Raw genomic sequence first — 15,100 nt, 5'->3', positions numbered from 1 at the left:
AACATTTTTTTTCTGATACTACATATCAAACAAATGCAAGAAAGTGTATCCAGAGGATGACACTGTCTTGAAGCCTGACAAGGTAAAACCTCTCTTCCTGAGCAGCTGCCTCCGTCTCACTCAGACTCACCCTGGGTCTCGGTCCGCAGCTGCCTGTACTCTAGAGCAATGTGAAGGTGAAGAGCGCTCACCCTGCACCCTGCATCTGGGGACTGAAACGTCCCCAGTAGGACACTGACTGACAAAAACAAAAAATATTTTAGCAGACTGAGAAGCCTCCAACTGATGATTCGAATCAGACTTTCAGGGGGCAGCCCTATGTTCATGTGACATCATGAAAAAAAGACCTAATTGTGCAAACAGGAATTATTTCTAATATAATATTCTTCATTGCATCATTGGGATATCATTACACAAGAGCACTAATGCCCCAGTTAGAAACAATTACAACGTAGCGGCCAATCTGTCAACTTGATGCCTAATTTCATGTGTGGCAAGCACTCCTGTAACTTATTATTCAGCCCTGTGATGTGCTGAGAGAAGTACTCATACTGGTTTCTGTGTCTTGTAGCCTAGTCATTACTCTCCCTCTGTGATCACAGCAATTCAAATGTAGACATGCTCTGCTTATTGCCTCCGCTTTGTCTCACTGGTCAGATGACCGAGTTGCACAGGGACAAAGAGCATGTGAACATTAAACTTGTAAACCTATGAAACAAAAGCCACTACACTCACACGCCACCTGTGGCACACCTCTCAGTAAAGACATCCAGCCGATCCAACTGAAGCTCTGTCACCACCAATATAGTGGGACACAAGACACAATCTGTGTTCTGCAGGCATGATTAAAACTATTAATCACAGAGGGATTATCACAAGGAGTGGAGGGGTCTATGGACATGTGTGTGTATGTGAGCAGGAGGGGTGGGGGGTGGATTACAGGGGTCATGCAGCCTCTGTCCCACTGCGGTGGAGGCCAAAGTGCTGAGGCCGGTCGGCTGTCCACCCTGGCTCTCTCTCCACGCGACGCCTTTGTCCATCCCCTTGTTTAACAATTATTTACTCTGCTGTTTGGGACAGGGCTGAGGTCACCACACATACATCACTGACACAAAAACACTGGCTACCCGCTTCTGTCCACCCCCATCTGACCTGTATAGACCCTCACCACTCATATACACTCAACACACTTAGGAGTACAGGACTACAAGACAGACGAATCAAATGGTTGTCAGTCAAATGTTGCTGCTGGCGTCTTACATACAACAGAACATTACCTTAATACTACAGGGATATGCCCTGGTTGTTTGTTCTCATTCTGTAGTATGTCACTCACCCATTGTTTAGGAGCTACGTCTAGACTTTGCAATCATCACCTTTGGTTACTTGAAATGTTGGTGAACTAGCAAATGATCCTGTTCTGTTTGTCTTTCCGTAAGCTGCTCTGCATGAAATCAGGAGCCAAACACTTTACATACGGTCTGCTATGGCTTAAGCTGATAGCAGTATCTCTGTCAAAATGGTCACGACATTCACACAGGGTGCTTCGAGTAAAAGCCTCCACCCAGTGTGACTGGCTACATGAAATGTAAATGTTAATGTAAATGGCCTTCTGTACATTTGTCTGTTCTTGCTAGCTATCACATCTCTCCTACGTCACTGCTTTTAGAACACAATAAATGTGCTCCCTACATTATTATAGGGGGGAGTCGGTATTTGTGGCATCTGCCAGGCTTGACTCTGGCCTCTCGAAGACAATGACATCAAAAAAAAAAAAAAAAACTGTTCCCCTGCCTCAACTGTCCCCCTCCCCCTACAGCGGTGCAACCTGAAACTGCCTGAAGAGATGAGCCGTCATTAAATACTGCAGAGCTGACATAATGACAGGAAAGATAAAAGAGAGGAAACAAAAAAAAGGCTAGACCAATTCTCGTCCCATAATGCCTCCCCCAACCCCCAGGCTCAGCCCACCTCTCCTAATAAAAGACACTGGGCCGCAGATAGGGCACTGGTCAGCTACAACTTTGCTGCTGTGATCTTCTGTTCTGACAACGTTGACACAAAGCCTGGCCATCCGCCAGTATACTATTTCATTCAATATTAATATTCAAGCGATATTTCTAATCATCTCCCACAGATCCCTGTGGAGGCAGAGGTGTTAGCTGATATACAATACGATGAAAAAACACTGCTCCTCCCCCAACCTTTATACTACTGCCTTCCCTAAATTTGGCAATGTGGTCTAGAGAAGCACCATTCAAAGACATTTGCCTTTAAATAGACAGTAATAAAATCCAGACACATGATAGTCCAGCACCCTCAGCCCACTGATCAAGCTCAGATATGTCCTCTGACACTGCCCACTCTTGTGCAACTAAGGCTTTTTATATCACTCACATGCTGCTGAGCTCTCTTGAACCTGCTATGTCCCAAGCTATGATGCTAAACCACATGTAGCTCGGCTTGGTTCCCAGTTGGCATTCCAGTGTTTTGTAACACTGTGCTGAGGCAATATTTACCTCCAAGGGAAAGTGCACTTGGCACACAGCCGAAACTCTTGGGGTAGGAAGGGGGGGTGTGACAGGTTGCTACTGTGTACTACATCCAAACTTCCCACCCACCCAAAATCCTCGTGCTGACCCAGCCAACCACCCACAGCCTCACAGCGGCAGTCCTGCCCTGGCTGACGCTACCTGGATCAGAGCCAAACCAGAGCCTGAGCAAGCGCCAAGAGGGACAGAGAACGAGAGAGTTAGACACACACACACACACACAGAATGTGAGCGCAGAGGGAGAGAACTAGTGAGTGTGAACACATTGCGCCCCAGCCTGGCCCTCTGCCAGGACTCACTTAGGAGGATTTTTAGCCACAAAAGCCAATTGGCGGTCAACCATCCACAGAGATTTGAAGTGTCTCACAAAGATACAGCTGGAGAGATTTGTCCAACAATCAAGATTAAGCAGTCGCTCACAGCAGGGGGCTGGACTGAGAAATCAAACAGAACACTCCACGGGAGAGTGGTAAACTGAACAGTGCAAGGCTTTGCTCCTTTGGTTACAATGACGAGTGTTTTGATTACTCAGCTCAATGCTGACTCACTACTTTGTATGGGAAAAGAGACCAAATTATGAATTGATATTAGAGAGGAAATGGTGCGGCAAGGAGCCAAAGCAGGGCACTGACCTGTCTGAAGTGATCATCGAAGCCCCAGTCGGCCTGTCCATTAGGAGAGGTAGCAGAGTGAGGCCCTGCAGGAGACAGGCCCTCATCAGGTTCCTGCTTCACTCTGATAGGTGGGGATGCAGCCCTCTGGGGGGCTGACGCAGAGTAACTGCCAAACGGACGGGCCTGGATGCGGGAGGCGCTCTGCTGCAAAGCGAGGGTCTGCTTACGGAGGAACTCCAGACCACTGGCACTCCCCTCGTCCTCATCACTTCCCTCGTCCCCCTCCATCATTTCATTGTCGTCGTCCTCATCCCCAGAATCACGGCCTCTGTCCTCGTCATCCTCTCTTTCTGAGTCCACACTGCTCTGATTGGAGACCCGGGGAGGCAACACAGCACTAGGGACCCCACCAGCCAGGCCTTTGCCCATGAAGCTGGCCCCAGAAGCCCGGGCAGCCGCTAGGATGGCCTGCTGTGCAGCAACCTGCTGAGCATACATGATATGGGCCTCTCGCAGCTTCCTCTCCTTGCGCTCCATTTCCAGTCGGGCCTGCTGCTGGCGCTGGAGCTGCTCCATTACAGCCTCCAGCTTCATACCCCCTGTCGAGGTGCTCTGAGGAAAGGCCACACCAGGATCCTGAGACATGCTGGGCTGTGGGAGGAAGAGAGGGAGTCATGGATGACCTACCATATACTAAAATCAAATTACCCTTTTATCTCATTATACGGGATGAAATGAGACACGGGTAAGGCACATGCACCCACACACACCGCCACACACAAAAATCAAAGCTAAAATGAAGACGAAGGAGCCTGATATGTACACAGATAATCCAACCATGTAGTTTTCATCAGGTTCATGTAGTAAAAACTTGCTACACTGTAACTCTTTGCTTCCCCTTAGTTTAAGTTTTAACCAAACCCCTGAGCTATGTACCACTGAGACAAAAGCTGGAAAATCTTCAGCATCACAATAATACATCTGAACTGTATTTGCTGATCAAACATGTATACTACATGGTGGCTCAGGTTGTGAACTTTGACATCTAAATTCAAAGACCTGAGCATATGCAGAGGTAGAAACAATGAGGCAGGAAAATTCACCAACACTAGCTGCAACTACAATAAAGTACAATAAGGCATAATACAAAGTAAAGCCAGGCCAAACCTTTGGAAAAATGGACTCAAACATTTATAAAGGACATTTTTAAGTATGAAAGGAGTCCACATAGAGACCACACAGCTAAACGTCAACCACGACATGTTTCTCCCCAGTAAAGGAAACATGTAAATATGTTTTTCACTGTCAATATTACTTTGACTACTTTTACAGTAACGTTAATAGGAGTAGTACAGTGATTTCTCATATCCTATTACGCGTTTAATCGCCTTTATCAAAGCAAGCAGTGGATAACTGGCCCAAACTTTTACATTTTTACAAAGCACAGTAAAATGGTTACTCATAAAGCTAACTAGTGTTCCAACTAGCTTGTTAACCCGGGAGGGAGATAAACTAACGTTACTTACAAACAGCCGCCAGCAGAAACTTCAGTGTTATATGAAAATGAGGGCAAACTGAAGTCTAGACGTTTTAATAAAGCCAAACGAGCACCAAAGTAAAAACAAAATCTGTCAGAACTGTTTAAAAAGTCCACCTTTTCCGCATTTATAGTTGGCTAGCTGCCACATCCTCAAAATGCGTGGATAACGTAACGCGTAATGGGGTTTAGGATAAGTTAACGTTAACGTTACCGTACAAACAAGACTGAAACTAGCCTATTAGCGCGAGGCACTTCTTTCTAAAACATGTACTACAATGTTGTCGTAAGGTTTTGAATATGTTTTTAAAGTAACCTACCATAGGGTCAAGTTAGCTCTGAAAGTTTGTCTTCTTTTTCCTTTGAAAAATGTCACGTTTAGCCAGCTAACTCTTTCCGTAAATACGGCGGCCGAGCAGCGTCTGTCCGAGGTTTGTTTTTTTAAAAGCTTGCTACAATTCAAAGAAACGCACACCGAACAGGACCACGACTCACCATTTGTGCCTTACTACTGCTTGAATTGTCCACCATCCCTCCTTCCTTGGCTTTATCGTCCTTCCCTCGTTTGTGGCACTCGTTCAAACACTTGTAAACACACACACGCGCGCGCGCACGGGGGCAGAGATACTGTGCATGCACCGTAGATACCGACTGATCCGCCAGCAGTAAGGAAAGGCGCTGTGTGCTCTCCTCTGGACGACCTCTCCAAAAATGTACCTGTGTCCCTGTCTTTCTTTCCCCTGTGATATTCGTGATTTTCTTCTTTAATAGAAAAGGGGACCGAGTGGAAAATGGCCCGATCTCATATCTGGCAGAGCGCTGAGGTAACTCCCTTCAGTCGGTTTTTTTCCTCCCCTTCAATTGACACCCCCCGCATGGCGCACAACAGCATTTAGGCCCGCCCAGCCACAGCAACAAGTCTCACAGCCTTTTCAGCTCCATGACACTCTCATTAAGTAGTTTTACATGTAATTTATTCATATGCATACCTTTATATGCATAATAAAGGATTTTGTAGTCTGAATACAACGACATGTAGATACGCATGTGCAAGCAGGAGTAGCAGAGGTTAATCTTTATAAATAAAAAAACATGAAGCAAAAGTATATTCAAAGCTTTCAAACTGCCAACTAGTCATATAGTGTCAAATATATATACCAAATATACATTTATAATCGACATGGATGCTATCAATGAAAATATAAATATATTAACACCAAATGGAGACTGGTCCCTCACGAACAAGTTGGACATGGCTTATTTACAGCTCTCTCTGCTACATAACATGACAGTGATTGTAATGCAATGTTTAAATGAACTACAAACACCTCTTTGTGAGGGGCCTAGTAGTGAAGTGCAGTAGGTGTTGCATTGAGGCTGCAGCACAGCTCCATGCTGCCTCCCTGTGGAAACAACTACCATGTTCATAAAGGTTGGCGCTTTATATCATCCACCATCTGTAGTATATTTAGATCCCATAATTATAGAAGAGACATTTCTTGGAATTGTGTCCATTTCCCAAAAGTCTAAACACAAATCCATAACTCCACACTCATCTTCACGAACTTCAGACTTCAATGTCAAAACCAAATTCTTCACTCAAAAGCATGTAATCTTACACAGTGGCGTAAGGTAGTTACAATGGGCCCTATACACCCTAGGTACTAGTTATGAAACACACACACACACACACACACACACACACACACACACAGTTTTAGGTGTATATATATATTTAATCAACAGTGTGTCTTACTGCCGCTTTTATATGTGCCCAGTTTGTCAATCTTGAGAGATTTTGCACCTTAACTAGTATGGTCTCATTACACGATCAAACAGAGACTTGATATTGGACTATAGTCCTATAGTTTTTTTTATAGTTTCTGTAGAATAGGAATATCCTTTTCTAATAGACTGATACTACTTTACAAAAAACAGAAAACCACGATTAAGATGGGTTTGCATTTTGAGGGCATAACCAACATAGAAAATTGTATCACTTTTGATGTAATGTGAGTTCTTCGAACAATTTATGTTATCTGTATGTGTCTGTTCAATTTGTGATTGTTATAACTGCTTTTTGTGTGGTGTATTCTCCTTTTTAGGAGAGAAATACTATTTGTATTAGAATAGGTGGTTGGTTTTTACCATAAGCCCCTTTGGGTTTCTTCCCTCTCCTGCACAATCCCTGCCATGTTTATTTGTTATATACTTGTTTTTATCACATCTTGTGCACTAATAAAATTCCATATCGCATTCAAACACAAGCATATTTCCAGGTGGCAACTGGGCCCCTCCAATCCACGACCCCAGTGCAACCACACTGCCTGCACTGTCTATTTTTACGCCCTTGATCTTACATCTAATTTAAACTTTGCCCTCAGACAACACACACAAGCTATCAGAAACACACACTGCATGACTGTTTGTTACACACTGGAGGGATCAATATAAAACACTGCTACCAAAATGTTTAGAATAGGTTTTCAGAGAAATAATTTAGCATTTTTCAAAATCACAGCACTGACTAACTAGTTAACTCTCTGAGGAACAGCCCACTAAGAGAAATTTAAAACACTAGTGTAGCTCTCACAGTGGCAAAGGTACGCTGCTGACCTTTGCAATGTCACTGACAAAACATGAAGGGAGTCCATGCACAGTAGAAAAGAAAAAAAAAACAGATGCTTTACAGTAATTCCAATGCAGTAAATATACAGACTACTCAGCAGCAGTATAAAAGAGGTGTTGGTTTACTGAATACCAGGCGTGTGACCTCAGTGGTGATGAATAAATGAACCCTTAGGGGCTGGCTTTATGGATGTGCAGTCTCCACAGTTTGTCCGCTAAGAACAGGAAGGATGGTGATGGGTAATAAATCCAGTTCACACACTGATTGACATGCCACTCATTTACTGTCGGTGGGTGCGAATATCCTCATGTGATGTGGTTAATTCTCATGGACGCACAGGACAATAAACCAGGTGAGGAACATTGTGAAATAGAGTCCAGAAAAATGCAGTCCGCTTCAAGTAAAACCAGATGTAATTTGATGCCGTTGAGTTTTATAGATTGATGTAGGAGACTTGTGATTGGTGCACGGCCTGTTCATATAAACAGCGAGTGAGCTGAAAAGAGGGATGCCTTGGTGTAAACTGTTAAAGCCAGGATGACCTTCTGAACAATCAGCGTTCTCATCATCTGGTCTCAGGCTGTAATGTGTCATCACCATCACACATTATGTTTGTTGTTGCCAGGTAGCGTGGGAAAAGCGCCCTTGTGTGCCGTATCCAGCCCTGGATAGACTCCACAGACACATCCCCACAGGCGTCCACCATTGGTGGAGATGTTGCTGCCGTCAGTTCATTGGAAGACAACCTGGTCTTCTACGATGCAGGTTTGAATTTCCCTCAAATGGATGGCATCACTGTTACTATAGTCACCACACTGACCAGGGCTGAGCTGTGAGAAGTGTCGGCCTTCCTCCAACAGATGGTCACATCTCAGTTACTGATCTCTGGTCATCCATCACTATTTTAAATAGTTCCTCCTTTTCCTCTCAGTTGTCTTACAACTTCGGCTGGTCACATGGACATACCTCAGGTCCTATTTATTGACTTGTTTAATTCTGACTGGTGTGTTTTGAGGCTTAGTGTTTGCACCTGGAGAAAGGTGTGATATTTGAGTTTTGGCTGTGATGGCTTCACTTAATCATTTTGAGAACATGTTTAGTTTAAAGGCCCAGCTGTAGAGCGTACTCCTTACACAAGAAATACCACAGAGGAAATGATTCTTCATAATTATAGTCAGTCATACACATGAAAGTATAGATAATAGTTTTATTTTAATAACGTAAACCAATAAACAGTACAATCAAATAAAAAAGGAGTAGTGTTTACCATCATAAAATAACTAATTAAGTTATTGCATTGAGCACTCAATAACACTATATCGTCACAATGTTGTATAACAAGCAGATTGTCCCAATAGTTGCATAGTACAGGTGAGTCAAGTGTACTTGCTACTGACCACTGGTGTTAAGTGCAATATTCGTGTACATAAAAACATCGTGCAGAGCCAGGGCCGGGGTCAATACACTTTGAATTTAGCTGTTAGATTTAAAGCATTTACCTCACACTGAGTGTAATAGTAGGATCAGCTTTTATTTCTACATCACCCTTATTAGAACAATAGAGCGTTGGGAGGAGAAGGTGTAACATTTTCAGGGTGTGAATTTTAATGTGTGAACTGATCCCGACTCTGCAAAGTACAAATCAAGGTTTCTACTTCCTCCAGCACAGAATGTCATACTCTTCCCAGTCCTTTAATTCTTTACGGTGGTCAAATGGTCTGCTATACCATTCACTTATATGACTGAGAGTTACAACCAACATCACAGCATGAGAAATAACAGTGTGGTCTGCAGGTAGGTGAACAGCAGCCACACATGTATCCTTACTTAAAAACCTCTATGCACTTACACAGTTGTGCAATCTTCAGACTGTTTATTTTACAAATGTGTGTGAAAGGCAAATTTCTTTCTAGTCTCACACTCATACACACAAACAAACAAACAAACAAACAAAAAGAATCTCCTGAGAAAGTGATCACAGTCACTTGCTCTGATATTGAACATGTTTATGTTAATGCAGTTTTAAAAAAAATGGTAAAAATATTACCCAGACTGTAACATAAGTGAGCAGATTTTAAGTGGAAAAAGAATAAAAATAAAAAGCACTGCCATTTTCAGCACGTCCGCGTCTATTGTGTAGAAAACAACAGACACATCATAACACAAACAAAAACATTATACCAACATTTACTTTAAATCAATGTATGTAAATATAACAAATAACAAGGGTAGATGAATGCCTTAATCCTTATGCAAATGCGGTTTGTTTTTAGCCTGTAACAACTTTTTTTAGTGTCCCTAACAGTAAACTAATAAATAAATAAATAAAATATAATATCACAACTCAAATTAGTCGTCCATACACTGATGTGTCAAAGACCACACATTCCTTTTTAGTTTTCATAGCCGATGCTGGACAGGTTACTAATCCCAAACTCAACATATCCAAACAAAAGTAACTAACATAAATATGTATGTTTTGGGATTGAAATTTTGAATTTGAATCCTTAACTCAAATGTCTTCAGGTGAAAAGATAATTTTTCATTTTGTATTCAGTCTTTTTGTACCATCTTTTTTAAAGTGGAGACTATTAGTTTCTGGAATGAAATTTACTTCTACAATACAGGGATTATAAATCAAATGTGATTGGTTAATCTATCGAAGCGCTTCAGTAACTCATCTGCTTACATTTTATGCCATACAGAGAAGTGTAACATTTTGTAAGAGTAGGTTATTACTCTTTCAAACAGTGGATAACTTTGTAGAACAACGTTTCATTATACTTTTCTCTCCGAGTATATCCTCTACAGGCAGAGGAGGAGTGAATCCTTCTTGGTATGTAGCAGTTTGCTCAATGACAGCTTGTAAAATGTACTCAACTCTTGGTCCTCACAGACAAACAAAGAATATGGAAGGAGCTTAAGGTAATCCTGGGCCAGGCCTCTCAGCATTTCAGGTTTTTTGAGATAGCAGTATTTGCTGGGGAAAAATGAATATGCTGTTGAGAAGTTAAGTGGCTTCACTCATTCACCATACATCCCATTTCAATTTAGTGCTTCGTTTCATTTAAAAAATGTAACTTCTTTTTGAAATATGTGTCATATTTTCCCCAAGTAGTGGCCATTTAATTTTGGAATAAAGTTCTATGTATTTTTGGAATGAAAGGTAATTTTTGATGACAGATACAGTAAAGAAAATCAAAAAACATTCAGGTAATGCAACAAGTTAGGGAATGTCAATGATCATGCGAGGTGCCTTCATATAGCAGTTAGTTAATAACTGGACAATTCAAACTCACCGAGAGCCAGAACATTAAGAGACAACACACCATATGTATGCATGTCGGCTTAGAGGGCGGCAAACCTGTTCATCAGAGCAGAAAAGACAATAACCATCTCCCCACTGGGTCAACGAGGACATATCGCAAATAATAAATGCCACCCTATTGGGAGCAGTGGCATTTCATCAAGTTCCATAAAAAGAAAAAAAGAAAATTAAAACTAGGTCAAGCTTTGGGGTCACAGTGAATAAGGCTTGTTCTTATGTCCATCCGCGTCCTCCTGTGGGTTGAGCGATCCCAGTGCACGTAGGCCTGCATGAACAGGAGTTTGGCTTCAGAGCTGAAAGTCCTCAGGCAGCACAGCAGTGGAGCTGGGTTAGAAAGACGGCCTCAGGCACCAGTGACTTAAGTCTGGGACAGGAACTGGTGCCAAGCCTTTGTTAAGGTTTGAGTCACGGCATCGGCATCACTGCATGGAGCAGGACGGGCCCTCGGAGCAGCAGCACACAGAGGAGCCCATGGCTTTGGGCGGAATCAGGTCCAGATCCTCATCATCGGGGATCTCATCCAGACGGTAGCCGTCCTGAAGCAGCTGTCTGCTTAAATCAGGATGGACCTAGAGAGCAAGGAGAACGACTTCACTAGCACATACATATCAGAGTAAGGTGGCTAGCCTGGTAGACATCTCACTCATCGGTTAACAGGGACCTTTTCATACCACATGACTGCTTATGCCTGCTGCTATGAACCAAACTAAATAAATATTTTTAATGGATTAGCCACCTCTTCCCTGTGCAACTAAGCAAAATCAGATTACCTCAAAACACTGAGGACATTAAAGGAGTCAACAATAATATTATGCATGATTCTCTGTGGTCCTTAACTACATGTTTATGCTCTAATGTGCAGTCAGAACACAGTTTATAATGTGATATTCAAAAATGTGAACTTAAAACATCAAACACAAGATGTTTTCAAGCCACAGTAGAAAAGGTTGTTTACAATGGAAATAAGCCACAGAAGTCAACAAGAACTCTCATAACTGTTTTATGAGCTCATCTAACTTGCTTCAAGGCACTTGGACATTTAAATGAAACAAAGCTACTTAAGCAGCCACAAAAGAAAACCCTATAAACAGACAAGAATTATTGACAGATCAAAATTAAGTTGTTAGTGATGCCCACAGTCCTTTGTTAATCACTGTTAGCAAGTCATGTTAAAGCGATAGGAAACCTTTTTGGTTTACTTTTGAATCACCCAAATCCAGTCCCCTTCAAATACAGTATATAAATATTTTGCTAACTAATTCTAACTTTGAATTAAACTGTATGTTTTTATTTCTGTGATTGAAGTCCTAGTTACTTCACAACAATGCAAGAAAACCAGTAAGACTGAGCTCTGCTAAAACTCAGCACAAACAACCCTGGCTGCATATCTGAGATCAAGAAATAGCCAGAGGCTGTGTGACTGAAGAACAACAATGGTAAGGTCAAAAATAAAACACATCCTTTGCTTTCACATTTATGCATGCACAGGCAGTCAGTATATACTGTTCCTACAATGTGTATGAAAGCATGCCAACACAGACAAGATCTGGCCCTAATTCTAAATGTTTGATGTACCTGATGTGTCAGTTGCTCTCATGATAACTCCCTGTACCTGACTTGTTTTGCATTACATATCACTTCGAGACAAACCTGTTCCATTTGACACTGTGCCTGTTCACTGTTTGGCAAATGTGTAGAATTAGGTCATGTAACCTACAAATAATACTGAAATATTTTTCCACTTTGTGCAGAAACTGGTGCTGACCTGACAAGCCAAAGCGATGTGTGAAAGATTGCACAGAAGTCACAAAGATGGAGGGACAAAATGGAAAAACGAAGCCCACGTTTATAATAAAGCAAATGATCTTCTATTGGAATGGTCAAAAAACTGATTTTTATATAGTTATATAGACCATATAGTTATGGTCACACAGCAGGTTAGAGTGTTGGCTGACTTTCTGAAAGCATCTGAATAAGGTCTCATGGGGCAAACTCACCTCAGCCGAAGAGTATCCTGAGGAATACTGCTCAAAATCGATCTCTTCATCACTGTAAGGACAAGTAGGACAGGTTCTGTCACTCTGATGCAAACAATTGTGTGTGTGTGTGTGTGTGTGTGTGTGTGTGTGTGTGTGTGTGTGCGTGTGCGTGTGCGTGTGTCATCTAGAAACATATTTAGCGACACTGTCAAAATTCTAACTGACCTGGAGACATGATTTTATGCCTACAAGGCAAAACGATGGATTAAAGGTCCAGTGTGCGGGATTTAGGGGAATATATTGGCAGCAATGGAATATAATTAAAAAAAGTATGTTTTCTTTAGTGTATAATCACCTGAAAATAAGAATTGTTGTGTTTTCGTTACCTTAGAATGAGCATTTTTATCTACATAGGGAGATCGGATCAGTGGAAATTGCCATGTTACAATGCCATGTTTCTACAGTAGCCCAAAATGGACAAACCAAACACTGGCTCTAGACAGGACCATTTGCATTTTTGCATCAGCCACCATGGTTGGCAGCCACTCTACAATCAGAGTGTTGGAGAAACAGATTTTTTTTAACATGAAACTGCTTTACCGGTTTAAATCACTGGTTCTGTTTGGTTTGTAGAGGAGACAATCTCTGCGGATAATTTCCCTCACAGTAAAAACCTCCTGAATGTCAGGATCACAAATAATGTAAGCAAGCATTAAATTACCAGAGAAAATAGGTGAGCACGCATTATAAGGTGCTGGGCTAACAGCCAGTCTGCCACTGATTTGTAACGTGACACTGCTTTATTCAGTGTTTTTACTGGTTTTAAACACCTGCTCCGTTTGTTCTGGAGAGAAAGAGAACCTCTGCAGATAATTCGCCTCCTGGCAAAAACCTCCTGAACAATGAACACTGACAAAATGCTAACCAGGAGAAGTTTCAGCTGATTGCAATACTGGTTGCTCCTTCTACAATCATCACCACTAGATGCCACTAAATCCCCCTAAATCTTACACACTGGAACTGCAAATGACACGAGTCATTCACCTGTTATCACATCTGATTACACACTTGAAGCTAGTTAAGCACTTTGCTTTTTGTAACATTCTTTGAAAGGAGAACTGAACCTAGGTGGGGCATATTCTGCTGATTCTCTTACTATCACCACAACTTCCCTGCATCTCTACAAACAGACCAAAGATCATTTTAAAACATGTGTGTAAGCTTATGAGAAAGACATCCTGGGAAACAAATGAAGAGAGTAGGCCACATGTAGTGGTTCTAGAAGAAGAATCAGCTGTAGATTGCCTGTATGTTTTTCAGTGCTCAGTTTACTGCATGTAGTAGGAATTCAACAACGCTATCACCTGTATCCCTGGTGTAACCTTACCTGTCTGAGTCCAGTGCAACCAAAGTGTCCTCAGCGTGCTGACTCAAAGCAGCGTAGCCCTTGTTATACTTCACCGTCCTAAAAGAAGAACCAGAAACTGTAAGAAATGTCCAAAACAAACATCTCCCCCCTGCTTTAAGCTGACATCACACAAAGCAGTTTCGTCTTTCCTCATCACACTTCCTCTTCTTACCTCTTGGCTCCTTGTCTGGGCTGATGCATCACCGGAGGTCCTGGTGACAGGGCTTTCTTCTTAAGTGCTTTTCTCGCCATCTCTCTGTGTTTCTCTGTGAATAATAAAGAGACACTTTTGTGGCAACCAGGACTGGCTGGATGAAGGTCAAAGCAAAGGACACATAAGAAGTTTCTTGTGCTATTAACACCGTATCTTTAAAATGTTCTCTTATCTCAGTGTAGGACTTGAGGTTTATAAAGCTTCCTGCGCGCACACACACTCTAAGCAAGTGTAAGGTCTTTGAGAATGCCTGACATCACTGTTACGATAGTCAGACATATGGAATACAATTGATGAAGATGTTTTATAATTTTAGCAGTTGGTGGAGATTCAACACATAACAGACTGAGACAACAATTTGATTACGGAAAATACAATATCAAATTTAATAGCACTGGCACTGAACATGGACTCATGAGACCCAGTGGTAAGGAGACAGCATGGCCTTCTTATCCTGTATACATGATTCTCATATTTAACCCTATGGGCCCTAGGCGTTTTTGGGGTATTTTTACTGCCTTTACTTTTAAGCTATCACAGTTAAGTATATCACAGTCATTATAAAGGCTACATACACATGCTATATCTTGTTTTTTTTCAGGACAATGTGGGCTATCCAGATTTGCCATCATTCCATGTCCTTCTATGTGCCTATATTTTATATTAATTTTTCTATCAATGAAAAAAACAAATCCATGTTACTAAATTCTTACATTTTTACATGTATGTCACCATAGCAAGTTGGAAAATGACATATTCTGCCATATATGAAGAGGGGAGACTCTCTGGAATCTGGCATTATAAGAACCATGATGCTGGGACATTCTGTCACTTCACAG

At 41.8% G+C, this 15,100-nt stretch overlaps 2 protein-coding genes across 5 annotated transcripts in view; both read right to left on the bottom strand.

Moving 5' to 3' along the window:
- Positions 1–5,553, bottom strand: part of LOC126396082 (AT-rich interactive domain-containing protein 3B-like) — a 54,635-nt gene extending 49,082 nt beyond the window's left edge. For 2 of the 4 annotated variants that reach the window (XM_050053938.1, XM_050053947.1), the window contains exons 1-2: positions 5,199–5,537; positions 3,185–3,817 (exon numbers count right to left, since the gene is read on the bottom strand). In XM_050053938.1, the coding sequence (XP_049909895.1) occupies positions 3,185–3,817; positions 5,199–5,234 (669 nt within the window). In that variant the 5' untranslated portion in view covers positions 5,235–5,537. The other 2 variants (XM_050053931.1, XM_050053923.1) reach the window with 2 other exon arrangements.
- A 2,978-nt stretch (positions 5,554–8,531) lies between these two features.
- The window catches only part of fam219b (family with sequence similarity 219 member B), a 9,709-nt gene continuing 3,140 nt past the window's right edge, over positions 8,532–15,100 (bottom strand). The window contains exons 3-6 of the mRNA XM_050053953.1: positions 14,220–14,313; positions 14,027–14,104; positions 12,658–12,709; positions 8,532–11,229 (exon numbers count right to left, since the gene is read on the bottom strand). Of these exons, the coding sequence (XP_049909910.1) occupies positions 11,080–11,229; positions 12,658–12,709; positions 14,027–14,104; positions 14,220–14,313 (374 nt within the window). The 3' untranslated portion in view covers positions 8,532–11,079. The remainder of the gene's footprint in view (positions 11,230–12,657; positions 12,710–14,026; positions 14,105–14,219; positions 14,314–15,100) is intronic.

The sequence above is a fragment of the Epinephelus moara genome, chromosome 1 (genome assembly GCF_006386435.1).
Source record: "Epinephelus moara isolate mb chromosome 1, YSFRI_EMoa_1.0, whole genome shotgun sequence".
NCBI classification, from domain to species: Eukaryota; Metazoa; Chordata; class Actinopteri; order Perciformes; family Serranidae; genus Epinephelus; species Epinephelus moara.
Note: the sequence above shows the minus strand (reverse complement) of the source record. Positions and strands in the feature narration are given on the sequence as shown.